The 27,395-nt window shown below is 35.4% G+C and overlaps 2 protein-coding genes across 5 annotated transcripts in view; one reads left to right on the forward strand and one right to left on the reverse strand.

Moving 5' to 3' along the window:
* Nucleotides 1–27,395, forward strand: part of LOC106080812 (calcium uptake protein 1 homolog, mitochondrial) — a 34,110-nt gene that overhangs the window by 1,776 nt on the left and 4,939 nt on the right. The window contains exons 3-9 of one of the 4 annotated variants that reach the window (XM_059365240.1): nt 415–649; nt 749–908; nt 2,376–2,413; nt 2,537–2,551; nt 2,978–3,092; nt 23,718–23,878; nt 24,506–24,965. In XM_059365240.1, the coding sequence (XP_059221223.1) occupies nt 415–649; nt 749–908; nt 2,376–2,413; nt 2,537–2,551; nt 2,978–3,092; nt 23,718–23,878; nt 24,506–24,965 (1,184 nt within the window). Of the gene's footprint in view, nt 1–414; nt 650–748; nt 909–2,122; nt 2,286–2,375; nt 2,414–2,536; nt 2,552–2,977; nt 3,093–23,717; nt 23,879–24,505; nt 24,966–27,395 lie in introns of all 4 variants that reach the window. The other 3 variants (XM_013242379.2, XM_013242383.2, XM_013242382.2) reach the window with 3 other exon arrangements.
* Nucleotides 8,533–20,112, reverse strand: LOC106080813 (carbohydrate sulfotransferase 11). Its single transcript, XM_013242384.2, has 5 exons — nt 20,004–20,112; nt 13,525–13,792; nt 13,099–13,462; nt 12,485–13,025; nt 8,533–12,413 (listed from the first exon to the last, which is right to left on the reverse strand). The coding sequence occupies exons 2-5, from the start codon at nt 13,711–13,713 to the stop codon at nt 12,245–12,247; spliced, it is 1,263 nt and encodes a 420-aa protein (XP_013097838.2). The 5' UTR covers nt 13,714–13,792; nt 20,004–20,112; the 3' UTR covers nt 8,533–12,244.

The following is a 27,395-nucleotide window of genomic DNA, read 5'->3' on the forward strand; positions in this document are numbered from 1 at the left end:
TGCGCTTTAGTTGATTTTATGATGTAAATGACAGTTCATCCAAGGTCAATTGTGATAGTTGATCATCGACTCTAAAACCACTGATGATATCATTATAAATTTAACTGTTGAATAACTGGCGCACCTCTTTGGAGCAATCTCTGTTAAGTCGCTTAAATTGACATTGACTAAAGTCCTATTTTCTCTTCTACCAGGGTTTGAATATGACTTCAAAAAACACAACAACTTACCATTTGTCTCAAGTTCAACATTCCCCCAGCTTCATTGCCGTTAGAAACAATTCCTTAAAAAATGTTAATTTTTGCAATATATTCGAATATCTGTTTCTTTTTTTTTTTTTTTTGCTTTCGCTATACTTTAGAAAAATGAGTAAAACAAAATGAAGAGGAAACAATTTTATTTTTACAATTTCAGAGTAAAACGTTTTATAATGCCCAAAGTGGATGCAGATGCAGGTGTCGAACCAGCTGATGTTGAAAAAAAATCGCGTAAAAAGGATAAGAAATCAAAAGATTCTAAAGCGGCAACTGATTCTGAAAGCGAAAGTGACAGCGAAGTCGAAGGTGCTGAGGGAAAAGATGATTCTCTAGAAGAAAAATCAAAAAGCGTTCGAGGAGCCAAGGAAAAAGTTGGATTTAGGGAAAGAAAGGTATAGCCCATTTTAAAATTATTTTTCGTTCATTTTGGTTTTTATTTTTTCCATTTTTTTTTTATTATTTTTTTATATTTTTATTTTCGTTTTATTAAGATTATTGAATATGAAAACCGCATTCGACAATATTCCACACCCGATAAAATCTTTCGTTATTTTGCCACTGTACGTTTGACCACTTCACAAGGAACAACTGTTTGTATGACTCCAGATGATTTTTTGCGTTCCATTTATCCGGGAATGAAACAACCAGATGGTAATTTTCTGCTTCAATTTAAAGCCGTGTTTGCTATGCTAACAATACTATTTTCTTACTAACAACTTTTAAACAAGAAAGGCAAATTCTTCCTAAAGCTTTGTCACAGTCAGTAGGAAAACATTTACACCGGTATTCACAAAACTTAATGTAGATTTGAAATAGGTTGATTTGACAGATTTCAAATAAATTTATTTTAAGGCTTTATTGAGTTTTGTGAATAAGGCCGTTATAATGTTATGTCACTACTTTTGTATTTTTTCGAATGAACACCATAACCTAACAGAAATATGTAGGTTCTCGACAGCAAATTATCGACCAATAAGCTTAACCTGAGTTTAATTCACTAATTATCCAAAGTTCACACTAAATGAAATATTCTAGTTTTTCTTAATATCCATCAAATATAAAGCCGACAACTAAAGGAAAATATAGCATTGAGCTTTTGTCATTAATTTTTTTAGTTCTGAATTTTAGTACCGTTAGTACTGAATTTTGACTTTCTAAATGATCTCGGTACCGCTTACCAAGATCGCCTCGATAGGGTGGGGTTTGTGGTTTCGATTCCCCCCATATACTCGCTTGATGAGAAAGGACTAAATATGGCAAAATATCATCTATTATCTTCCACAATTATAAGCCACGCAACTAATATAGAACATCTCTAATTACACAATCCAATGGCAGCCGGGTGTACGCACCGGATTGACCCGATGGAGTTCTTTATCGGCAAGGGCTGCCGCCTCAGTGAATAACAACAACAACATCTCTAACTACATGTGTGAGGTATCAAGCCATAGAAATCTTCGCAACGAAGTGATGTACCTAAGCAGCCCGCCGTTCGGACACAGCTTAAAAAGGGGGGTTCTTATTATTGAGCTAAAACATTAAGAGAAAAATCCCGTTTCCCTAATGGAGCGTTTAAGAGATATAAGAGAAAAATCCCATTTCCTTAATGGAGCTTTCAAGAGAAAATCCGTATATGATAAAATCCTGAATCTAGTGGGCAAGTAGTGTCGGATATAAAAGCACATTTTTTTAAATATTGAAATTTTTGAACTATTTCCTCCTCTAGGCTAAGATTTTTTTTTTTTTTATTTTTCTTTTAGTTTTGTTTAAAATTTTGATTCACTTTGTTTTCTAAGTCGTCTATAATTTAAAAGTTGTAACTCCTCTCCATTGTTAAATGTTTTTTACGTTTGCTTCAAATTCAGATTGTTGAATACGAAAATCGCATTCGACAATTTTCTACTCCCGATAAAGTATTTCGCTATTTTGCTACCATACAAGTAGCCACATCGGATGATCGCCATGAGATCTTTATGACCCCAACAGATTTTCTAACTAGCATGACGCCCGGTATGAAACAGCCAGAGGGTATGTGCATTTTTAAGCTTTACTAACTATTTTTAGATGTAAATATGCACTCAAAAATTTCTTTAACATACATTTTATCTATTTTTACAGGTCTGGGTCTTGATCAATACCGCCGCTACGATCCCAAGGTAAGCTGCAGCAGCAGTTTATAATCAACTTAACCCTAACATTTTTACTGTAAAGTATTTAAAGTACAACCCCTTAACCCTTTACTTAATGTTTTCTCTCTCCTCACCCGCTAACTCTTAAAGCAAGCTCCTGGAAAGGTATTTCCAAAATTTTTAAAAACATATTAAAAAGCTTCCAACTATTATAACAAAAGTTTTAAGTTTTCAAAAAAGCAAGATAACAGCGTATTCTTAAATTTTAAGATTTAAAGCCATAACATTTTTTGTACAAAGAATATACAAATAATGGGTTTAAATCTATGATTTGGCTTACACATGTCAAAAGCAAAGTTTTTCTTGCATTTAATATGACGAACATTTCCTTATTAAAAATAGGCGCCAGACCCTCACAGGTTGTATGTCTCAAAAGTACACCCTTGCAAGTTTTTTGCAGCTATTTGAACAAACCCCGTTTCATTCGAGACACACAGCCTTTAGGGATCTTTGAGGCTGCCAATTTTTTATAATGCCTTAAGTTTTTTTTTATATATCTAACGTGTGCCATATCATCTTTATTCCTTACAGTCTGTTGGAGAAAGTCTTAATCTGAATTTGGAGAAGAATAGTATTTTCTATAAATTGGGTTCATATGGCTTGATTACTTTCTCCGACTACATATTCCTGCTAACTGTGTTGTCAAGTAAGTACCAAAACTAATCTATTAATTGGAGAATCATTTCTATTTTGAAAGATTTTTGTCCAAACATAATGTATTACCTAGAACTGTTAGCCATTATTGTTCCTGATTTATGTCGGTAGGCAAAATCGCCGTTTAAAGTTATAGTTGTCAACGTGGTGTTTTTGTGTTGACACCACTGACTGATTTCCGTTAACTGGCAAATCCACATGTCCGTCTGTTGAATCTCTATAGTGTTCGAATGAATAAATTTCCGGTACGGGATAGCTATGAGCACCACACAGTCTGAAACTTTGTGCTGCAATCTATTTGGCATTCTTCCTAATTGCTTAGCTGCGTGCACAGGTTGCGGTTAGCGGAATACTCCATATGAAGTAGTTGCAACTGCAGTCGCGGGCAACCAGTGGTATCGGGTGGAGAGTCTCAGTGAGAGGCCGGGCGGTACCGGCTCTTGCATAAATACTAGGTGCCTGTGATGCTCCATATGATAAGGGGAGTTATTGGCGCCTTTAAATAACCAATGGCCACCATATTCCCGCGGCGATCGGTACTTTGGACCGGAACGTCAAGCTTCCGTAGGCGAGCATCTGCAGGAGCTTGACGAGGATCATCACCTCTACATACAAATGTGACTACAACAAGATGTTGCGTCTTTAACCCTTATTTGTTTGCTTGCTAGGTTTTATTAAATGTCCACTCAACTTGGTTGAGTGGGGTGGAACTCAATCTGATGATGTTGTTGTAGCATTGTGTGTTGTGCATTGAGGGTCAATCCGGTAGGTACATCCGCCTGTCATCAGTAATCTGATAGTAAGTTAATTGGGATCGGCTGAACAGATAAACAGGTAACCTATGGTCTCTGGTTACAAGGTGGACACACGTCTATCACTTTGAATACCATCATACCCCTGTAGGAATGGAGGTATGAGAACATTGTTCAGTCGAAACTATTCTGGTTTTCCGAATGAGGTTAACTTCATTAAATAGTTTGGGCGGCAGATGATCCTCAAGAACACTCCCATACTCGCGTGAATGCTATTTCCTCTATAGACCATAAAGATCCAACCAGTCATCTCTGGGCGATGGGTGATAACGATAAAGATGGTCATTTAGATACCTGTTTCAAAAACAGCGCTGTAAGTAGTACTGGAACAGCATATAATTTTTTCTTCGAATGGGAAAGATCTGGGACTCCTGGCAGGTCTGGATCGTTGTTGTTGTAGCAACATTTTCATGTAGAGGTGGCGATCTTCGTCAAGCTACTGTATGTGACCAAGCTCGTTCCGACCAATCGCCGTGGGAACAAGGTGACCATTTGTTATTTAAAGGCCCCAATAACTTGCCTTGTCATATCGAGCATGATAGGCACTCAGTATTTGTGCAAGAGCCGATGCCGCACTGCCTCTCACTGAGACTCTCCGCTCAATATCGCTGATTGTCCACAACTGTCGTTGCAGCTACTCCGTATGGATCATTCCACTATCCGCAACCTGAGGACGGTAGCTCACAGCTAAACTTCTCTTGACAGCAACGAACACAATACAGATCTAACCTCAATGTTCCAGCCTGTGTGGTGCTCACAGTATTACACTGGTGCTACATATTTTACTACTTATCAGTAGAGCTCTACAGATTATCGATAATCGCCATATTCGATATTTTCTATATTTCTAATATTAAAGATCGATAATATCGATATTATCGTTAATTTCCCATCACCTATATTTCAAACATAAGCGAGAAGTAAAAATCAGGGGATCGATTTATATAGAAGCAATATGACAGACCGAATAAAACCAAATATAATACAAAACTTGAACCCAATCGGATTAAAATTGCGGCATCTATAGGCGCAATGTATTTTATAGAATGAAATTATTGTTGGATCGCATATGTTTTGTTAAATCTTGCAAAAAAAAAATAACTTTGCCGATAGTATCAAAGAAACAATATCAATCGACATTCAGACAAAAAATACAATTTCGATAGTATCGATAGCGACATCTACATTTTGCCAACTCTACTTGTCGGCCAATATTCTTAGGCATGTCGAAACAATTAAATATGGTCTCAATTGTACAACAACCACTAATCATATGCTGCAATCCGCTAGAGTGTGTATATGTGTGCGTATATGAGCAGAGAATATGCGGGAAAGAAGATAAGAACAAAGAGAATGCAAACAAATAATACCGTTAAACCTGGCCGGCTGTTAACAGCTGTTCGTGCGAGAACACCTTTTTAAATCCACCTTGGATAGCAACTCTGAAAATTGTACACATCGTACGAAAAATTTAATATGAAATATGCAAAATGCAAATTTTGCCCATGAACATTCCACTTCTCACATGTCAATGAGTGTAGTCCGATTCCAGCTTAAGCTCAATGATAAGGGGCCTCTTTTTTTATAGCCGAGTCCGAACGGCGTGCCGCAATGCGACACCTCTTTGGAGAGCAGTTTTACATGGCATAGTACATCACAAATGTTGCCAGCATTAAGGCTGGTACTATATTCGCTTTTCGCGATATTTTTCGCCGATTACTTTATTTAGATAATAGATTTTTAGCAGAAAAACTTGCTGATTTCATTCAGTAGGATATTCCCTCATTACGTATGTCAAAATTTTAATAAAACTTTTATTTTATCATTGGTTTTTTCGTAAAGTTGCAAAAAAGTAATCGTGAAAATTTTTTAACGGTGAAAAACGAACATTGTACTGTCCATAAGAAGGGGAAAACCACAACTGAAAATTTTTTCTGGTGTTCTCGTCTCTAACTTGATATTGCTCCCATATAAATTGATCAACCTATTGGGTTGCCCAAAAAGTAATTGCGGATTTTTTAAATGAAAGTGAATGCATTTTTATTAAAACTTAGAATGAACTTTAATCAAATATACTTTTTTACACTTTTTTTCTAAAGCAAGATAAAAGTAGCAGCTGATAACTGACGGAAGAAAGAATGCAATTACAGAGTCACAAGCTGTGAAAAAAATTGTCAACGCCGACTATATGAAAAATCCGCAATTACTTTTTGGGCAATCCAATATTTTACTTCCTAAACCAAATACCGGAAACAAATTTAGAAAAACAAGTAAAAGAACATTGAGTTCGGCCGGTCGAAATATGGTCTGATCTATGTCAAACCCAGCACGGACGTTAAGGGTCTAACGCAATCGGGACGAATTGATTAACACAGCTCACAATGCCAAATTTCAACGTAATCGGGTAATAAATGTGCCTTTTAAGGGCCTAATAACTTAAATCGAGGAATCAGTATGTATGGCAAACATAAACCTAACTGGAATATAATTGGCACGGATGTTTTAAATAAACTAACGGTACGGAATTTCAGCGAAATCGGAAATGCAGCTTCTATAGGCCTTAGACCTTACATCGAGAGATTGGTCTATATGGGGGCAATATCAAGATATTATCCGATCCGGTCCATATTCAATACAGATATCGAAAATCCTAAGACAAATCAGTGCGCCAATTTGACAATGGGTTTTAGACCTCAAATCGGTCTATATGGGGGATTTATTATGATATAGTCCGATAGAGCTCATCATCGAACTCAACCTGCCTATGGACAAAAAGAGAATCTGTACAAATTTCCAGCTCATCATCTTAATTATTAAAGTTTGTAGCGTAATTACAGGGACATGAGGGACATGGCAAGATCGTCCTAAAATTTTACGAATGTATATTAGGGCGATTGAATGTATATTAGGGCAAGTTGATTTGTATGGTTGAATAAAAAAATTTAAATCGTAAAGCAAAAACGTATTCTACATGAAATTCTCCGAAGAAACCAACGATTTCAAATCAAACCGTAATCCGCGCTTCTTGACTTGGAAAAAGCTTTTATTTCTAGCATTTACTATATAGGGCGGACATATACATTTTTAAGTCGAGAGACACGGATTAGGATTTAAAAATCAACCCGCCCTAATGTATACACTTTATGGGGTCGAAAAGCAAATAACTCGATGTATTGCAAACTAAATGACAAAATGAATACACCACCGTCCTTCGGTGGTTGCCCTAAAAGACCATGGAGTTGGTTGCATGATCCTTTTTAGTTTCTGCCTATAAAGATAAACCGTGCAAAGTACTTCACAATCCAAGGTGGAGGTTATACAAGGTTCGACCCAATCGAACTTAACGCGTTTTTATTTGACTTAAAGACGAAACCTTTTAAAAAATTGGTAGAAATCGATTCACTTATATCTTTTCGATAGTGGTTTGGCGAAAGCTAACTTTAAAGTTATCTCGTGTTAACTTGAGTTTTCATTTCAATTCGCCAAAATAAAAAAGTTCGTAAACCAAAAAAAAAGGAATATAAATATTATTTTTTATTTTGTAGCTCTGGGCTCCGATCCACGCTGATTTTTCGTTGATTTTTAAGCCGGTAAAGGTTGTCTTTAAGCAAACTCTATTGATATTTTGAAACTTAGTAAAAATGTTAGATTTTATTTATTAATATCATAAAAGTACAATATAAATACTTATCGAAATATGTAGCGTAAATATTTTTCAAGTATGATACACAAACACACATTTCCAATATATATATATTGGGTTTTTTGTTTTTAATGGGTAAAGTTTAGAACATTTGTTTAACATCACATCAACAGTTATATTTAAAAGAAAATACATCTTTTTTCAAAGAAATTTAGAGTTGAACTAAAAGGTCAACATGAACTTAAAATTAAGTAAAATTCGGATTTAGATTCATAAAATAACTTGGTTTTCACACATGATCATCTATAAAGCATCGGGAGGGCGATATTTAAAAAAAGAAAAACTTAATAATTTATGGTTTTTAAATTTGAGAGTTTACATAATCGAAAGAGACGTTTATGTAATCCAAAGGAACGTTTATATTTGAAGTCCTTTTACATTTGGAGATTTCTGAACAACAAGTTGACGTCTATTGAAGATCTTACCACTTAAATAATAGTTTTCCATGAGTAATCGTCTATTGCTTTAGTGCATTATAAGCGTATCTATGGCAGCGATGCCCAGCCCTTTACGGTAGTGTTGATGACAATTCACACGTATTCATATTCTCTTTGTCTCAGCACCCAGTTGTCCAACCAGTAACCAATCTATTTCAGTAGCTAACTTTTAAAGCGAATTTTGTCCCTGCAATTTCATTTTACGCAAAATTCTAAGAAATGTGGTTATTTATGGATTTGACTCCCAAATACTATTTAACGAACTAGTAAAAGATACTGCTGAAAGTGGTCGGTTGTAAAAACTGAGCGTGCTTTTTGCGTGCGAGAAAGAATTTGCACAACCAAAAATTCACATGCTACTGATAGATTCGCAAACCCAGGTTCATGTCCCGGGGCCGGCAATTGTTTGTTGTTATATTTTCTTTAAACTAATTTTAGAAAATTTGGCCAAATTTTTTATGTATTGCTCATAAAAATATATACATATATCGTAATTTAATTGAGAAAAATACTGCAGTACAGTAATGCTTATTGCGTTATTCCATCATTAACAAAGTCATGTCGGTAGGCTGGAGGATGCGTGGTAGACTACCAAGAATTAAAATTACTTAATGAGTCACATAAAGTCAAATTTTCATTTTGGGCATTGCTGATCTATGGCCAAGTTTGAAGTTAGGATATCAACATTGTGTCAAATGCTTCAACCCATAAACGCTCATAAATGGACTTTAAAAAAGTAAAATACCCAAGAATAGAACTCTCTGAGAAAAATTTTAGCTTAAGTTATGGAATAAGTATCCCAATGCAGTTTGGATTGACATAAAGTGAATGAAACTAGTTAAAAAAGTTAAAAGTTAAAAAAGGTAAGAAAACTAGTAAAAAGTCTTATAAGGTCATGTTTTGGGGGAAAATAGCCTTGTCGAAAGTCAGCAATTTTCTGAAAATTCTTGAAAATGAGATTTTCGAACTCAGTTTGTGTTTCTTGTAGCATTTGATGGTTTCTATATTAAAAAAATACATTTATGCCGATAAACCTACACAGAAAAAAAATAGTTCTAAGAAAGAACCAACTACCACATATAATGTAAAACAATTTATCCTCAACAAAGTTTTTGCATTGAATTGAAAACATAAATTTTGAAGTAGGTTTGTAAAGACTTGACCCACAAAATAGTTGAATTTGTGAATTTTGTGAATTTTCAACAAATTATTTTATTGAGTTAGTTGTTAAAATACGCGTACTACCGTGTAGCACCCTAAACTCCCATGCCATTAATTATTTGCAAACCAAGCTTTGAAGCATATGCGCGCGCTGTGGTGTTTAATGGTTTTGTTTTGCTGCATAAATAGTATTGTTGTTGCTGTTGCACAGAGTGCCTTTCAATAGCAATTTTTTATTTTGCGCCTTTGAGATTCAAAATAAATTGTTGCAGGAAAATTAACAAATTTTGTCGTTCTTTTTTCGACTAAAGTTGTTGGTTCCCAAAATAATTTTTGTAAAAACATGGTGGTTTACAATAAATACAAATTTTGCCCATGAACATTCCATTAGGGAACAGGGGCAAACTTCTCACATATCAATGAGTGCTGTCCGATTCAAGTTTAAGCTCAATGATAAGGGGCCTCCTTTTTATAGACGAGTCCGAACGGCGTGCCGCAGTGCGACACCTCTTTGTTGAGAAATTTTTATGAAAACTGATAGTCATAACAACAACTTCTGATATCATTGTTCTGCACTGCGGTATTTATTTGTTTGGCTGCTAGGGTTACTGCGGTTTTGCTCCAAATATATTTTTTGAGTTTATTCCATGCCAATCTGTGTGTCCGCTTAATTTCAAATATTTTCATCATCAATGATTCTGCGGTCGTTATGAAGTCTGCTTGTTAAAGTTAGATAACATCTTTTTCAAATACTCATTTTGTTTGATTAACATTTGGTCTGTTGAAAAAAATTAGTGATTTTTGTGTTTGGGTCTTTGGTGTGACTGCCTTTTTCTGCAACATCAGTGTCTCTGAGACCACTTCATCATCATCATACTCAAAGTCAGCATACTGAACTTTTAATATTTTTTCTTATAACGAAGATGCAAAACATTTTTCCATCGAGAAATATTTTTCAAAAATTTTTGGGCTTTTGATATTATAACCTTTTTGGGCTGTTTTGCGGTGGTTTCTTTTTATTATTATTATTTATTTTTTTTTTTTTTAATTTGCGGTATATTCATAAAAATGCGGTGTTAGTATCTATCACCACCGCTATTGATGCGGTATTATGCTCAGCACATTGATGTGAGTGGCGATCGTATGAATACTCGTACATTCTTTTTCATGCTTTGCGTAACACCGCTTTTAACATCGACTTTGCCCATATCAGTGGTATGAGTGAATGTAAGACGAAAATGGAAACACCGCATCGACACAACACATTGACTTGAATTATAATTACAATGTTGCTTTTGCAACGATGAGAAAGACCACTTATTTTTCGAAAAATATATTTGAATATTGCTAATACTTAATTTCGTTTCATAAAAATACGGTGTTAGTATCTATCTATAAACACCGCATGAAACACTCACCATATCACCGCATATTAAAGAGAGACATGAGCATAAATATTTGCGGTTGTAGTTTGTACATATACATATACATCGTTTGCCTCAAAGCGGTACATACACATACAGATCAGCACTATCACAAAATCGTTTGTGTTTTTGTACAAGACGTATGCGTTATTGGAGTTGAATGTTACCTTAGTTGCGTTTATTGACGATACCATTTTGTTTTGTTCATATCATAGTTCAAACTGTACAGGGTGCGCCAGAGAAATGTACTTATTTGAAAAAACTCTCGAGTTGGTGAGTTGGGTGGTGAAGGGGCCGAGAGGGGACGCATCTGAAAGGGGAAGTCCCCAAGTTTGTTTCTCCAGTCGGTGGCCATTATGCTCTGTTCTTGGGAGCAGCAGGACTTCGCCATCGAGAGGTTCTTTCCCCGACCGTTAACATACCGATTGCTATGTTGCAAAAAGTAGACACGAATTTCAAAACTCTACTTAATCAGTGTATGAGCAATGGGGGTCGCCATTTACCCGGTGTCAATTTCAAGACTGCATAAAAAAAAATTAGGATATTGTATTCTCAAATAAAAAAGAATTAAAACAATAACTGAAGGACTTTTGTTTTTATTGACTGTCAAAAGTATCTCTGGCCCACCCCGTAATTTTTTGCTAATACGAATATTTTGTCCATTTCAACAATGTCTCTCTGTGCAATTCCTCATTTTTATCACCATTTATAGCCATGTGCGTCCGTCCGTCTGCAAAATCTCGATGTCGGTCGAATAAAAACTGGGCTCTTGAAACTTTGCACAGCTACCTGTTACTTGTTGACGATATAGGTAGCCTAAATTTCAATTTATAAAGAGAAACTGTGCAAAGATCTTGACACATGCGACCCATGGTGGATAATACTCGGCGTCACCATGTTTAGAAAATTTGTAAATAATTAAAATTTCATGCTTTGTAGGATATTAATAAAAATTCTATCACCCTCTTGCTTTTAAAGTGATCATATATGGTTTAAGCATTTTTTAAAGAATACTTAAGTCTTGAAAAATAAAATAATGTAACATATTACCAAAGTTTTTTTTTTTGAAAGGAAAAATTTGAGTTTTTTTTTATATTTTTTTAGTACGAGTGGTCTAAATAAAGTCAGTACAATACAATAATATATATGTTTTATATATGTAAGAGTATATAATTCGAAATTACGTCACATATTCTAACTAAGTTTAGTCTTTGGCCTTTTTTGTTTTGGTTTGGTTTAAATTTGTATTCGTCATCTTAATTAAATTTTTTTACAATTTTTCTTTTGGAAAACGTTTTTGGATTTCTTTGGCTTTGTTTTAGGGGTTTTTTTTTGGTATGAAGAATTTCTCCTTCATATATATATATAGGTATGTATATATATCGTAAAACGTAGTGTAGATTGCTTTGGTACTTTCAAAAATTTGTAAAGAGGTACTTGGGTGGGAGTTGTGGGTGGTTTTTCTTTTTTTGGTTTTGAAGAATAAAAAAAGTGTTTTTTTGTTTGGCTTTTTTGCAAAAAAAAAACAAACCTGAAGAGAATTGGTTGTGGTTTTTGTTGCATTCTTTTTGTTGTTGTTGTTGTTGATTTGGTTCTAAAGGTTGCTTCTAATGGGTCCCAGGGGTAAAAACAGCTGTATCAGCCATTTCCGTTTCCATATCATCGGGAATGACATAGCCATAATATTTGGTGTAATCATAGTCGAATAACTCAAAATCTAATTTGTAAATATCAATAAGTTGGTCTAAAGTTGAGCGTTTAATTTCCGAAAAATATCTACAAACAACGACAAAAAAACTCGATTTTAGAGAGTTTTCAAAATAAATACCAAAATCACAACAACTTACTTTTCCAAAGAAGTCAAGGTTTTTCCTCCCTTGGACAAATTGCCTATACGCCTCAAAGCATTCTTTGGCAATTTTCCCAAAAGCAGGGATTCCAAACCCGCTTGCCTTATGATATACTCGGAATCTCTGTTAAAGGTCTCCACCTTGCCAATGATGGTAAAGTTGATGCTGCAGGGTGTACAAAAATTATATATCGGTGCCCAATGCTCATTGAACACCTTCTGATTGCCATGTTGTTCGATTAGATAGAGGACAAATTCATTAAAGGTGGGGCCTTTGGGTTTGCCAGCTGTGCCCGGATATTGACGGAATCTCTTGATGATGCGATTGGCCAGCCATTTGTAGTAGGTGTTTTTGCCACCTTCCAATTTATTGCGATAGCCGGAGACTATGCGTTCAAAGGGATCGCGGGCAAAAAGAAAAGACAATGACGAAGGCAGGCTATCCAGTAAATCCTGCAGATAAGGTCTGGGGAAACGTTGGCGGGCCAGCTCTATGGGTGGTGTTTCGATCTTTTGCAGATATCTGGCATCATATCCACCTGTAACAATAAAAAAGGAAAATTTTAGCTTCAGAACAGTTTCCATTGGGTTTCCTCTCCCTCTCTCTCTCACCCAGTATATTGAAGTAATACATCCATGTACTGCTGGCTGCCTTGAAGACATTGCACCACACCAAATTGTGGCCCGGGGATATGAAGAATTCTTTTGGCATCGGTGGGTAAAATGAATATAAATTATATTTCTCACATGTCTGCTGCAAATGTTGGCGTCTTTGTTTCAAATCATTTTCTGTGGCACTATGGATTTCCTCAGAATACTCATAGACAGGATTTAAAGTGCTGGAGTGAGGCCATAGTGAAGACGCGGATGAACCAGAGTTGCCAGTTGAAGAAGCCGAAGACAATTGTTGCTGATTGGTTTTTTCGACTGCACTATCTTTCTGAAGACGTTTATATAGGGAGGGCACATTTTTGATCTAAGTGGTAGAGCAGAATGTTTAAATACCAGTTTTTGGACTATAGTTAATATTTCCCTTACCTCTCCTTTGGAGGGTGATTGTATTAGACCTGCGGCTACTGCTGCTGCTTCAGCTTTATCCTTGTTCTGTTCGAATGCATTCATGGACTCACGAAAAAGAAAACCAAAATAAAATATTGCCGTTAAGACACAGGCAATTAGTTTCAAGGAAGTCTGCACACGCCTGCCATAACACAGGCGTATTATCATCTTCACCAAAACGTTGATCCACTGCGCTATTCAAATGTTGTAAATCCTTTGCATTGACAATTTCTCTTTTAAAAATTAACTAGAAATACAGAAAAAAAAGAGTTAATACTAAATGTCACATAAAAATTCATGAAAAATTGAAAATTTTTTAAAATGCTGTGTAGTGGCGTTGTATAGCAAAAAAAGATTTTCTCTTCGAAAGGTACCTCCTTGTCCTTATCGACACATCTCATATTAGAGAAGCACATTAGGTCGTTAGATGCGTGATAGCCAATGGTACTTTGAGGAACAATAATTGTTCTTCCCCGTTAACTTTTTATACCCACTACGATGGTCGGGTTTTGTAAATACCTTTGCAACCCATAAAAATATCAATTTCCGATCCTATAATTCTGAACAGTGGGTTGTTTTGAACCACAGCTGATTATTCCCAAATATGGTGCAAATCGAACAATATTTGAATATTTAAGGTCTTGACTTATGTTTCGATTTGATTCATTTTTCGATTTCTCTAAAAATTAGAGCAGTGGGGTGTGTTTGTCCCCTCGATATCCGTGCCGAGTTTAGTCCAGATCTTAATTTATTTTGATATAGCTTCCCTATATCCCTTTGGATATAGCTGCCATATAGCTTCATTTCCAAATTTAGGACCTTGATGCCATTTAGGGCGTGTTTACTACTCGATTTCGCTGAAACTTGAAACTGTGGGTTGTATTGTTGTCCTCTATCTGACCTTTGTGACTATGATCCAGATTGGACCATATTTGGATATAGCTGCCATATAGTCCGATCTCCGGATTTGGGACATTGAGGCCATTGAGGCGTGTTTATTTCACAATTTTGCTGAAATTTGAAACTGTCAGTTGTATTCTTGTCCTCTCTCTATCCTTTGCGATTATGTCCCAGATTGGAACATATTTGGGTATAACTGTTATAGAGATCGATCTGCCGATTTTAAGTTTTGGGCTCGTAATAAGTTCATTTATTGATCGATTTCGCAAAAATTTGGTCTAGTCAGTGGTTTTAGATCCCTTTCACACCCTTCCCGAATATGGTACAGATCAAACCATATTCTGATACAACTGCCATATGGGTCGCCATACCGAATAAAGTTCTTGGGCTTATAATTGGTCCATTTTAACGAACAAAAATAATGGCCAAGAGTTTATAGTGTTAAAAGGATTTTAACAAAAAAGTTGATTTGAACTTAAAAGAAGATTGTTGGAAAACAAAATATAAAAGAATCAAACTATATGAGAGAGAAATTAAACGACAACATTAAAAAATTAAATAGCGCTTAAAATAGAGGATTTTTGAAATTATTTTATAAAGATTAAAAGGCGTTATTCTTGCTCTCCTAAAGTATGCTTTAAAAAGTTACCAAAAATAGCTTGTCTGTCGAAGGCAACGGAAAATTGCAGTTTTAAAATCATAGTAAAGTTCCCTGCAGGAAACTGAAACTTACAGGAACACGAACCTATCTTGTTTAATTTTCGATTTGTTAATCTACTTGAAATAAAAAAAATGCCCCCAACTACTAATCGTAGAAGTATAAAATGTAGAAAAAAATGTTGTGGACAGTGAAAACAGGAAGTTAAAGAAGGAAAAGAGGATTTTATTCAATGAGATAAATGTTCTATTAGTTATCCTTTTATCTGTACGAGGTTAGATATAAAACGATGTGAACACCTTCTTTAAAATGAAGATGAAGAATATTTATGCCATGTATGCGAAGGAAAATATGAACTGAATGTTGAAGAGCAATTACAACGCATGGAGGAAAAGCTATATAAAATTGATCGATTGGCAGATTCAGTTGAATTTATGTCATTTATATTTGATGAATTGATAAAGAGCATAAATGTTAATGCAAACAAGAATTAAACACATCGAAAAAGAAAATATAAAACTAAAGTCTGATAGAAAAACATTACAAGAATCGGATTGGAGATGCACAAATTTTTGAGAGTCATTCGTTAAAGTATTTGGGAATACATCTTTAAAATAGTTCGACATGGAATGTACATGTAGATGATTTAAAAAAGAAAGTTGCACTTGCCATTGGAATCTTGCACAAATTCAAGACACACTTGATGTCAGAACTATAGTCTTGATATATAACTCCTTAATTCCATTTCACCTATATGGCAATGATCTATGCCTATAGGAGAAGAGTAAATCTAAAACCACTTCAAAGATCTCAAATCGAGGCATTGAAGACAATTTTGAATTTACCGAGGTTATACTTTACTAATCACCTGTAGAACAATGTAGCTGAATATTCTTAGCTTATACCCTTATATGAAATATATAAACTGCAACTACTGACGTACATGTTTAAAGCCATGCAGAGCAATGGTCCTCGTTCAATGCGTTTTGTTGGTAACCAAAGAATAGTAAATATCAGAGGTAATTCCAATTTGAGAGTGAAGAGATGCCGGTTGTAAATATCAAAGCAAAGAATTGTGCACAATGTATGCTTAGAATGTAACCACATAAAAAATCTTACAAGAGTTTTATCCTTTATCAGACCTATCGGAATGCTTCTGATGTAAATTGAAATATAATCATCAATAAATATAATAATCAATCAAATAAATACATATTAATATATAATTTATTGAGATTAATGAAAGAATATTAAACATTTATGAGTAGTAGTACTAAATGTAGTATTTTGAAAAACTACAAAATCTCGTCACTTTATATATTTCAAATATTACATTTGAATGTTTAAAGCAATATTATTGAATAAAGTTAAATTCAATAAGAAAAAAAAAAGAAAGGCAACTCTAGGGCAAGAGAACCAATGCCAAAAGTTGGAAATTGTTTGCATTTTGCAATTGTCGCATCTACAATGCTATATACTGTTATGCATTTTCCCGATGTTTCAAGCTGTGTGGATTACACATTGCCTAAACCGCTATCTCATAAAAAGTACTCTGCCACTATTAGTGATTGCCATCTTAGAGCGCCAGCCAACCTTTAAATTACCGGGAAACATCTTTCTGAATTCAAAAATCGGCCTCGACTGTGTCAGATCTCTCAACGAGATGGTTAAACAGTTCTTGTTTCCCTTGTTCTCGGTGCTGACCCTCAGAGATATCCTAGGAAATTATGGAACAAATTAGATTGTGAGACTAAAACATTCCTGGCCAGAAAAACTCGAATCTGTGGGTATGCCTCTAGCGACATGTAAGCTAAGTCTTCGAATGAGGCCCGAAAGTAGCGATCTACAGATAGTCACAAAGTGCGGTTTGTGAACGCTCCAAAATTATGTGGCCCAAACTAGACTTGAAGGGGTCAATCACTTTGCTGTCGCTGGCTAGAACAATTGACTCAACCATTACGGCAGTCGTGACAGGTCATTGTCCAATAGTTAAACATGCCGATAGACTGAAGGCTGTAAATAACAACTTTTACAGAAGCTGAGAGGGCGACGAGGAAGGGGAGACTATAGAGCCTCTGCTGTGTGTGTGATTTATGTTCTTAATACTTTAAAGACTTGTCTGAATTAGCAAATGAGTTGTTGGGCTATTTAAAGCGATGTGGATGATTCAATGGTAGAAACTAGAAAGCACCCTCCATTTGACTGTACCATTTGCTATGGCAGTCATGTAAAAACTTTACAACAAACGTCGAATCCTGGCGAGACCATGAAACAAAGTTTTCAGGTACTATGACATGTAAATCTTCTCTCCAAAGAGGTTCGCCCGCTGCACGCCGTTCGGACATAGCTATAATTAGGAGGCCCCTTATCATTGAGCCTAAAGCTTGAGTCGAATAGCATTCATTGATATGTGAGAAGTTTGCCCCTGTTCCTTAGTGGAGTGTTCATGGGCAAATTTGCATCAGCTTTTAGACCGACATTAGAAGACGGAGCAGAAGTCTTTTTGCCAAATTTCAACCTAACCGTTCCGGACTTTTATTTTAAAAATATCGATTCCTTCAAAATAATGTAACTTTTTTTGTTATAAATAATTTTTTTGCTTTAAAATCTACAAGATAATCGAACTTTCATCTCCCTTTCATAAATTTTCCATGTAATTGGATTTTAATTTTTGTTTTTCTTTGTAAACCTTTAAACTTTTGCAAAATTTGCCCCTGAACATTTCTTTAGGGGATAGCAGGGGGACTTCTCTCATAGCAATGGGTGTTGCTCGATTCAAATTTAAGCCGAAAGACGTACCGCAGAGCAACACCCCTTAGAATAGAAGTTTTCTATGGCTGGAGAGCACCAAAAATGTTGTTGTTGTTGTAGTAGCAGTGTGTGGTACACTGAGGCGGCAGCCCTTGCCAATGAAGGAATTCATCGGGTCAATCCGGTACATACAACCGGCTAACATGCCATTGCACCACAAATGTCGCCAACATTAGTGATGATATGATTAGCTTTGAAATTTGTTTCTGATATTCTCGCCAGGATCCGAACTCTTTAAGCAAATTATTTTTCCCCAAAACAGGCCTTTATATAAGGTATCCACATTAAAGTGGCTTAAAACAGTTGTATTATTTTTAAAAGATTAAATCTTTACCAATACTTAGCTGGAATATACATTTTGGCCAACTAAAAAGGAAAGGAACAAAAACTGTATCATTCCATATCACTATAGAAGATTTATTCATATATGTGTTACTTGGCATATAGCCCATTTGTTGTGTATGTAGCTGTATCTAAGGCCTAGCTTAATATTTGTTTTCCTTTTTCACTTTTTCCAAAATAAAACAATTAAGTCAATGGCTAAGGACCTGCTTCCTGCTGCCTAAGCACACTAAACATCTTGCCAAGCACTAATTAAAAAATGTTTTTCGCATGAATCTCATTACTAAGCTAACCATTCATACATCCAACAAGCATCCTTCTTGGCAAGAAAGCATCAAGTCATTTACTTTGTCATTGTTCGTTGCTGTTGCTGTGGTTGTTGTTGTCGTAATCTCCATTTTGTGTCTCCAGCCACCACCAATAAGCCTTTGCATATTCACTTGTTTTCAACAACAACTAATAAAGAAGAGGAGAAGGAAAAACACCTTTGTTTAGACAACATCGTCGTCGTCGTCGTCGTCGTCACCATCATCATCATTAGATATGTATGTATGCATGCATGTAGCCTTTTTAGCTTAGGCTAGTGTACGAGTATACACAGATACAAACACTGGAGAATTTCCCTCGCTTAAATTGTTAGTTAGGTCGGAAGGGGGGTGGGGTGGGGTGAGTATGCATGCGTTTGCTTTCCTTTTTGTTTAAAAGTGCCAAAGGTTACCAACTTGTAGCGCTCTTTCGCCCTTTAAATCCTTTCTATGCATTCGGAAGAACCAAAACACACACACACACACACGCACTTACAGTGACACCAACACATTCTTGCACAGACAGCATAAATATCTTTTTAAGTGATTTCCCTATCAGTGTCTCCTCTCTGTGCTGTGCTGTGCTGTGCTGTGCTGTGCTGTGCTGTGCTGTGCTGTGCTGTGTGTGGCAGTGGAAAGGTTGACCCTTTCTCCATAAACAAAAACCATTCTCCTTTTCTTTTTTTTTTTTGCAAGGCTATGAAGGAGGCTAGATGATGTACACACAAGTGAGTGTGTAGTGGTGTAGTCTGTTCGTGCGATTAAGTGCCGAAACTGATGTTACTTCACTTGGCAACACATGCCACTGATGACGCAAAATAGAAAAAAAAACTAGGGCGTCATGTTGAAAAGAACAAAACACCTTGTTGAATGTCCATTTCTGGGCCCCCAAAACATAGCCAATGTTTTTTGGAGGGGGATGGGGAAGGATATGTATGTAGGGTATATATAAATATATATAATATTTTGTGCGTAGAGACTTACAAGGTGGCAAGCGTACAAGTGTGTGTGTGTGTGTTTGCCTTAATAATTGTGTACACATATAAATTTAATCAATTTTAAAAATTTTTTGCAATTTGCAAATTTGCCAATCCAAGGCAAATTGCCTCTTCCTTACAACCAGCTTTGGATGAGATAAGTGGGCATAACTTAGTTTAAATATTCCCAGAGGGGCCTTTAAGCACTGGTCACTATGGGGCGTATACTCGTTTAAAGTCTTGCTTGCAAAAAACTCATACGCTCACACACTCTTTTGGGATAATTTTCTTTTAATTTGCTAACATTTTTTTCCATTTTCGCCTTGTTTTAAAAAAAATTATCATTTTGTTAAGATTTCCTTGTATATCTCTCTATTGATTGTGTGTGGGTTGTTGTTTGGGAGGCCAGGGATTCTTTGCTATGGCTCTTTTCGATTTTTCACTTCACCATGCACTCACACTTACTTGTAGGCTCTGTACTGAAAGATAACTTTGTCTATTTTTATGATGCGCTCTTCTTCTTCATCTATCCCTCGATTGACTTTGGCCGCTGATGATGTCCTTACGCGTTAGATGTTTACTGTTAACTGTTTTGTTGCTTTGTGAGTTTTTGTTGCAGAACTCAGAGTTGTGTGGCGCGCGTTTTTCATTTCTCCTTGATTTGGTTTAGCTTTGGCGAAGTGTAGAGTTTTTCTTGTTAGCTGAAGTACGCAGGCGTTCTTTTGCTTGGCTGGGGGTTTTGGGGCCGGCAAAGTGTGGGGTTGAATTGGAGATTTTTTGCACTTTGTTTTTTCTTTGCAGAGTTTGTTTTTGTCCGTGGCGCTTTGCCATGTTGGTTTGTTTTGGTTGGTTGATTGTTTTGGTGGCTTCTTTTATCATGGGCTTTGTTTTTATCGCGTTTTCAATTCTATTTTTTTTTTTTGTTTTGACACTCTTCTACCAATATTCCGGCTTGGTTTTTTTTTAACGGATAATGAATTAAAGGAAAAAGTTTTTTTTTGAAGGACAAAGCTAAAAGTCTAACAACCAGACCAAATCCCCGATACAACATCTTGTGTCCTTAGCATCCTCAATCAATACCCGACTTTATTAATTGTAAGCAGAATCCTTGGTGGTGGGTACCACAGTTTTGTTTGACTTTGAGGTTGGCATTACCTTCGAGTTTCACAGTAGAAATCTAACTAAACAATACAAAATTGCAGAGAAATTAACATTTTATGGAAAATTTCATTGTATTTGTCTTAGTGAAATTTTCATTAAAGTTTTTGGTTTAGAAAAAATTTGAACATTTCCTTAAAAATTTTGTTTTTAGAGAAACTTTCTTTGAAATTTTGTCTTCAGAGAAAATTTCATCGAAATTTTGTCTTCAGAGAAATTTTCATCGAAAGTTTGTCTTCAGAGAAAATTTCATCAAAATTTGTGTGTTTTGAAAAAACTTCATCGAATTTTTGTATTTCTTTTTACTGACATTTTGTCTTAAAGAAAATTTTATCAAAATTTATGTCTTTTGAGAAAACTTCATTAAAATTCTGGCTTAAAAAATTGTATGGAAGTTTTGTCTTTAGAACAGATTTTAAGACCGAAAAAAGAAAGCGCAAACAGACGAACCAAACGAAAAGCACGTCGCATGTGGTGTAGGTCACTGCCTATACACAAAACAGCACTGGCAGCATCAATCGTTGGGCGATCGCCATGCGAAGAACAACAGAGTTTTGCAAGAGATGTTTGTGTTTGTTGCTATTGGCATCGTTGGATAGATTGGATTTGAATAAGGGAAATAAGATTTGAGTTGTTTTTCATTGCGCTTGTGAATCAAGTCGTCTTAAAGAGCCCTATTCAAATTCAGATGTGTGATTTACAAATCACACTAGTTGGAATGGTTGTAAAGCACCATGATCCATTTGACATCGTCCGCTGATGATATTTCTTGGTCTTTTAAATGTTTTTTGCTATACTATTCTTTGAAGCATTAAACAATGGTCTAAAGCCGGACAATGTCCTGCAATGAAATCTCAATGCTGAAAAAAATTTCAACAAAATTTTTTCTTTAGAAAAAAATTCATCGCAATTTTGTCTTTAGAAAAATTTTATCAAAATTTTGTCTTTAGAGAAAATTTCAACGAAATTTTGTCTATAGAGAAAATATATAGCGAAAATTCTATCGAAATTCTGTCTTTGAAATTAATTTTAAAGAATTTTTGTGTCAATAGATAATTTCATTGAAATTTTGTCTATTAAAAAATTTCACCAAAATTTTGTCCTTTTTCATCGAAATTTGTCTTTGGTGAAAAAAATTTCATAGACTTTTATCGAAATTTTGTCTGCTGAGAAATTTCATCGAAATTTTGTGTGCTGATAAAATTTCATCGAAATTTTGTCTGTAGAAAAAATTTCATTGAATTTTTGTCTGTAGAGAAAATTCTATTGAATTTTTTTTTGACTGTGGAGAAAATTTCATCGAAAATTTGTCTGTAGAGAAAATTCATCGAATTTTGTCTGTAGAGAAAATTTATCGAATTTTGTCTGTAGAAAAATATCATCGAAATTTTGTTGTAAGAAAAAATTTCATTAAAATTTTGTGTACAGAAATTATCATCAAAATTTTGTTGACATTTTGTCTTAGAGAAAAATATCACCGAAATTTTGTATTTTTTGTCTTATAGAAAATTTCATCAAAATTTGTGTCATTTGAAAAAGTTTCAGATAATTACAAATTTTGCTTTAGAAAAAATTTGATAAATTTCATTGAAATTTGTTTTAGAGAAAATTTCATAGAATTTTTTATCTAAAAAGAAATTTTCATCGAACTTTGTCTATAAAGAAAATCTGAAGTGAAAATTCTATTAAAATTTTGTTGTTGAGGAAAATTTCATTGAAGTTTTGTGTTAAGAGATAATTTCATCGAAATTTTGTGTGCTGAGAAAATTTAATCACAATTTTATCCTCCGAGAAGATTTCATCAAAATTTTGTTTGTAGAGAAAATTTTATTGAATTTTTGACTGTGGAGAAAATTTCTTTGGAATTTTGTCTGCGGGGAAAATTTCATCAAAATTTTGCCTGTAGAGAAATTTTCATCGAAACTTTGTCTGTAGAGAAAATTTAGTGAGTTTTGTCTGAAATTACAGAAATTTTCATCGAAATTTTAACTTAAAGAAAATTTTATTGACATTTTGTATTAGAGAAAAATATCACCGAAATTTTGTGTTTCGAGAAAATTTCAGGGAAATTTCGTCTTTTGAGAAAATTTCAATTTGAAAAAATTTTATCGAAATTTTGTTTTTAGAGAAAATTTATCAAAATTTTATATTTTGCGAGAATTTTTTTCGAAATTTTGTTTTCTTAAAAGTCAAAATTTGTTTGCAGAGAAAATTTTATCAAAATTTTGTGTTTAGTGAACATATTATCGAAATTTTGTCTTTAGAGAAAATTTAATCAAAGTTTAGTGTTGTCTTTAGAGAAAGCTTCAAAATATCGATGAAACTTTCTCTTGGGAGATTGAGAGACATAAGAAGGTAATAGAGAAACGTAGACTTAGACTCCTAAAGCGAGACTCTAATCTCTGCCTCCCTCGTTAACTGCAAAATGGTGCTGTCCAAAGCGGGAAGTCTAAAATCCAGGCTCTTATATTTCCAATTTAAGAGTACCAGCTTCATTGGGTTATTCCTTAACCTATTACTCCTAGCGCATTTTCTACATTTCCCTTAGTAAACTTTCAATGATCTCGTAGGACACCGACAGAAACTTTCGTTCCATTCTTGACAATGTCCAATAGAACTTTTTTTATTCCAAGATTTCAAAAAGTCGGTGAGAACACCCTTCACTGAAGTGATCCCCTTTTCAGCCGTCTACTGTGCTCACCATCTGCCAGTTTTTATTGATAAACTTCGATGACTTTCTAACGAAATGTTCCGATTTTTTCCTACCAATATGTAGAAGGCCGACTCCATCGACCTACCCTTGAGGTGTAATTGTATTGTATGTCACGTGTGTGTATTGTCGATATAGGCGCCCTCTAGAGGGCAATTGCTATTGCGAAGCGATAACTAAGGTTTTTGTCTTCCTTCTTTCAATGAACATTTTTGGCTCATATTTTTTTAAATTAGACTTACAAGTGAATCTCTATTATATACTATACTTTTATTATAATTCAATGATTTATTTCCTTTTATTTCTTACAGCGTCTCGCCGTCACTTCGAAATTGCCTTTCAAATGTTCGATTTAAACGGCGATGGTGATGTTGACTGTGAGGAATTCGAAATGGTAGCCACTTTAGTGCGTCAACAGACCAGCATTGGCAGTCGTCATCGTGATCATGCCAATACCGGCAACACTTTCAAGGTAAACATTTTTTGCTTACATTTTTACCGACAGTAAAAAAAAAAACGAAAAAAACCAAACAAAAGCCAACCTGCTGCTGATGTACCTTTTGTAAAATAAATCAATTTCGAAAATTCCAAATTTACTTTAAACCCTCCTTGACGAAAGTAAAAGCAAAAAAAAAAAAAAGAAAAGAAAACTTGATACAAACTGTATATTATTAATTGTCTACTATTGTTGTTTACTTTCCAATTTACTCTGAATTCTTTTGTAATATAAAATCTCTTAAACCCATTTGCTATAAAAGTCTAAGGTACTTGATTATGACAAACTTTAGTTTACACTTCAGTTCTCTTTTTTCCTCTCACATCTTTCTCTCTAACACTTGAACACTTTTTCTACCGAAATGCACCCCTTGTATATACCCCATGCGCATATACCTCTTTCGATGCACGTCTCCTATTTTACCTCTAAATGTCTAATGCCATAACTTTTAGAGATTTTTTTTTTTTATAATTTTGCCAAAAGTTTTATGTTTTGCGCTTTTTTTCTCAGTGTTGTGTTATATGTGTTGCTTTCCACCTTTAGATGATTTGTTTTTAATATTGAAGAACATTTTGTTTCTAATCTTTCAAACGCCTTACTCAGGGTGTCAACTCGGCCTTGACCACTTTCTTCTTTGGCCCCAATTTGGATAAGAAGTTGACGATACAAAAATTCTTGGATTTTCAACATCAGTTGCAACGTGAAATTCTTTCTTTGGAATTCGAACGCAAACATCCCGATGAGAATGGCCTTATTACGGAGGCAGATTTTGGAGAACTTCTATTGGCCTATGCCGGCTATCCCATTAAGAAGAAGCAAAAGAAATTGAAGCGTGTAAAGAGACGTTTTCGTGATCACAGCATTGGCATATCGAAAAAGGATTATCTGGACTTTTTCCATTTCCTTAATAACATCAACGATGTGGATACGGCCCTTACCTTCTATCACATTGCAGGAGCATCCATAGACCAGGCCACTTTGAAGCATGTGGCAAAAACTGTTGCCATGGTTGAATTATCGGATCATGTTATCGATGTTGTCTTTACCATATTCGATGATAACAGTGAGTATGAAAAATATGTGCATATAAAGAATTTTTTAAACCCTTCACCATAGTATGGGGGATGTACTAACTTTTGTCATTCCGTTTAAAATAGTTCGAAATGTAGATGATGAGACGTCGACGAAATTTATTAAGCATCTCGGGATTGGCGAGGCGTGCGCGAGAACCTTTCTTAGCCTATATTATCTCTGAGCTACAACCACTGGTCAAAGTAACAAATGCCCTGCAGAGCGCTAAATCGTCCTTGACCCCGGCCTTCGACAATTTTTTCACACTGATGATGAAGAATTTGGATGTGTCGGGAGTCGAGCACTCGACCGGGGTCTTTGACTTGCCTTTGAACACTATTTATAGTTGTCTGAAAAATGAACATAGTGACTGCGCTACCGAAGCAAAGAAAGACTCAAGTGAGGTAGAATCGTACAGATCGTGTCTCCCTTCTTTCGCCTGAGCCTTGTTGGAATATTCCAATAGCTGAGCAACAGCATGGATTTCCTAAATTACATAGTAAGACGGCTGTTTTGCACCCCATCACCATCACATACGAGGGCTGCTATATAAGTTTCTGGCCTAGGCAACACTTAGTGTTGCCAGTTGCAGTCTGACATTGTCATTTGAAAGTTTGACATTTTCTAGCATAATCGAAATCAGATCGTTTTGACTTGACGTAGATTATCATGACATGAGTGCATTGATGAACTCAAATCTTTGTATATCGATAAAGCACCATTCTATAGGACTGTGAAGAACTGTTTTAATAAATGCAAGCGTGGCCGACGCTCACTTAAAATCTAATTCCGTGAAGATCATTAAACAACGGGCGTTATACCAGAGAACGTTGATGCCGTTTGTAAATTTAAAATGCAAGATGGTCATGTAACATACCGTTAGAAAGAGGCATCTTTGGACATACCGTTAGAAACAGGAATCTTTGGACCTACCGTTAGAAAGAAGCATCTTTGGACATACCGTTAGAAAGAGGCATCTTTGGACAGTAAGAGGTATAGTTAGATACACACATCTTTGGGCATTTCTTCCACCAGCATACATTCGATATTGCATGAAGACCTTGTCGTAAAAAAGGTTTGGTCTCGTTGGTTTGCGCAATATTTCACAATCGATCAAAAAATGTCTCGAAAAAATATGATCGCTGTTACAACACACTGCTACAACAACAACAACAATGATCGCTGTGCTTCAAAATACGTTTATATGATCGTCTCGGGCTGCGAATCGTGGATCTATGCATATAAGCCCGAAACAAAACAACAATCGACTGTGTGGGTCTTCGAAGTCGAGCCAAATACAATGGATGTTGTGCGTGGAAGAAGCACTTCGAAGCTAATGGCCGCCTGTTTCTTCGGCAAAACTGGTCATGTAGCGATTGTACCGCTTGAGCAACGTAGGATGCATCACAATTTGATTGCCTCAAGTCGTGGGAGCAATTCGAAAAATGAACAAGAGAAGACGTATTTCACCATGACAATGCAAGCTCTCACACATCGGTTTAAACCAGCGCCCTTTTTACCGCCCAAAACTTCGAATTGATGGGCCATCTCCTGTACAGCCCTGACTTGGGACCCAGTGAATTATTTTTACTCCCGCACTTTAAGATAAAAATGCATGATCAATGATTTTTGTCGCCAGAAAATGCTGTTGGAGTGTTTAAGAACCATATTTTGGAGATGTCTCAATTGATTAGAGCGCATGCAAAAGTGGAAAATACATTGAGAAACAATAAAATCATTTTTTACCCTCCACACATCGAAATGTTGATCTGAGACTCCTGACGCATTCTTGATCGTCTTCACTATCTAAGTCGATTATCCGTTCGTCTGTCGAAAGCACGCTAAATTTAGAAGGAATGATGCTAGGCGCTTGAAAATTTGCACGAATACTTCCTCTTAGTGTAGGTCGGTTGAGATTGCAAATGGTCAAAATCAGTTCATAACTTCATACAGCTGCCTTATAAACCGATCTCGGATCTTGACTTTTTGAGCCTCTAGAGGGCGCTGAAATTTTGCATGAAGTTTTCTGTTGCGACTTCTAACAACTATGCCAAGTATCAATTCGAAATCAATTCATAAACTGATATGGCTCCCATATAAACCTATCGGAAGATTTGGCTTTTGATATAGCTCTCATATAAACTAATCTCTTTTTATACCCACCACCGAGGGAGGGGGGTATATTTATTTTGTCATTCCGTTTGCAACACATCCAAATATCCATTTTTGACCCAATGATGTATATATTTATTCTTTATCGTCGTAAAAATCTAAGACCATCTAGCCATGTCCGTCCGTCTGTCTGTTGAAATCATGGTACAGTCTTTAAAAATAGAGATATTGAGCTGAAACTTTACACTCAGGCAGGCTAAGTTCGAAGATGTTCTATATCGGACTATATCTTGATATAGCCCCCAAATTT

Source organism: Stomoxys calcitrans, chromosome 3, assembly GCF_963082655.1.
Source record: "Stomoxys calcitrans chromosome 3, idStoCalc2.1, whole genome shotgun sequence".
NCBI lineage: Eukaryota > Metazoa > Arthropoda > Insecta > Diptera > Muscidae > Stomoxys > Stomoxys calcitrans.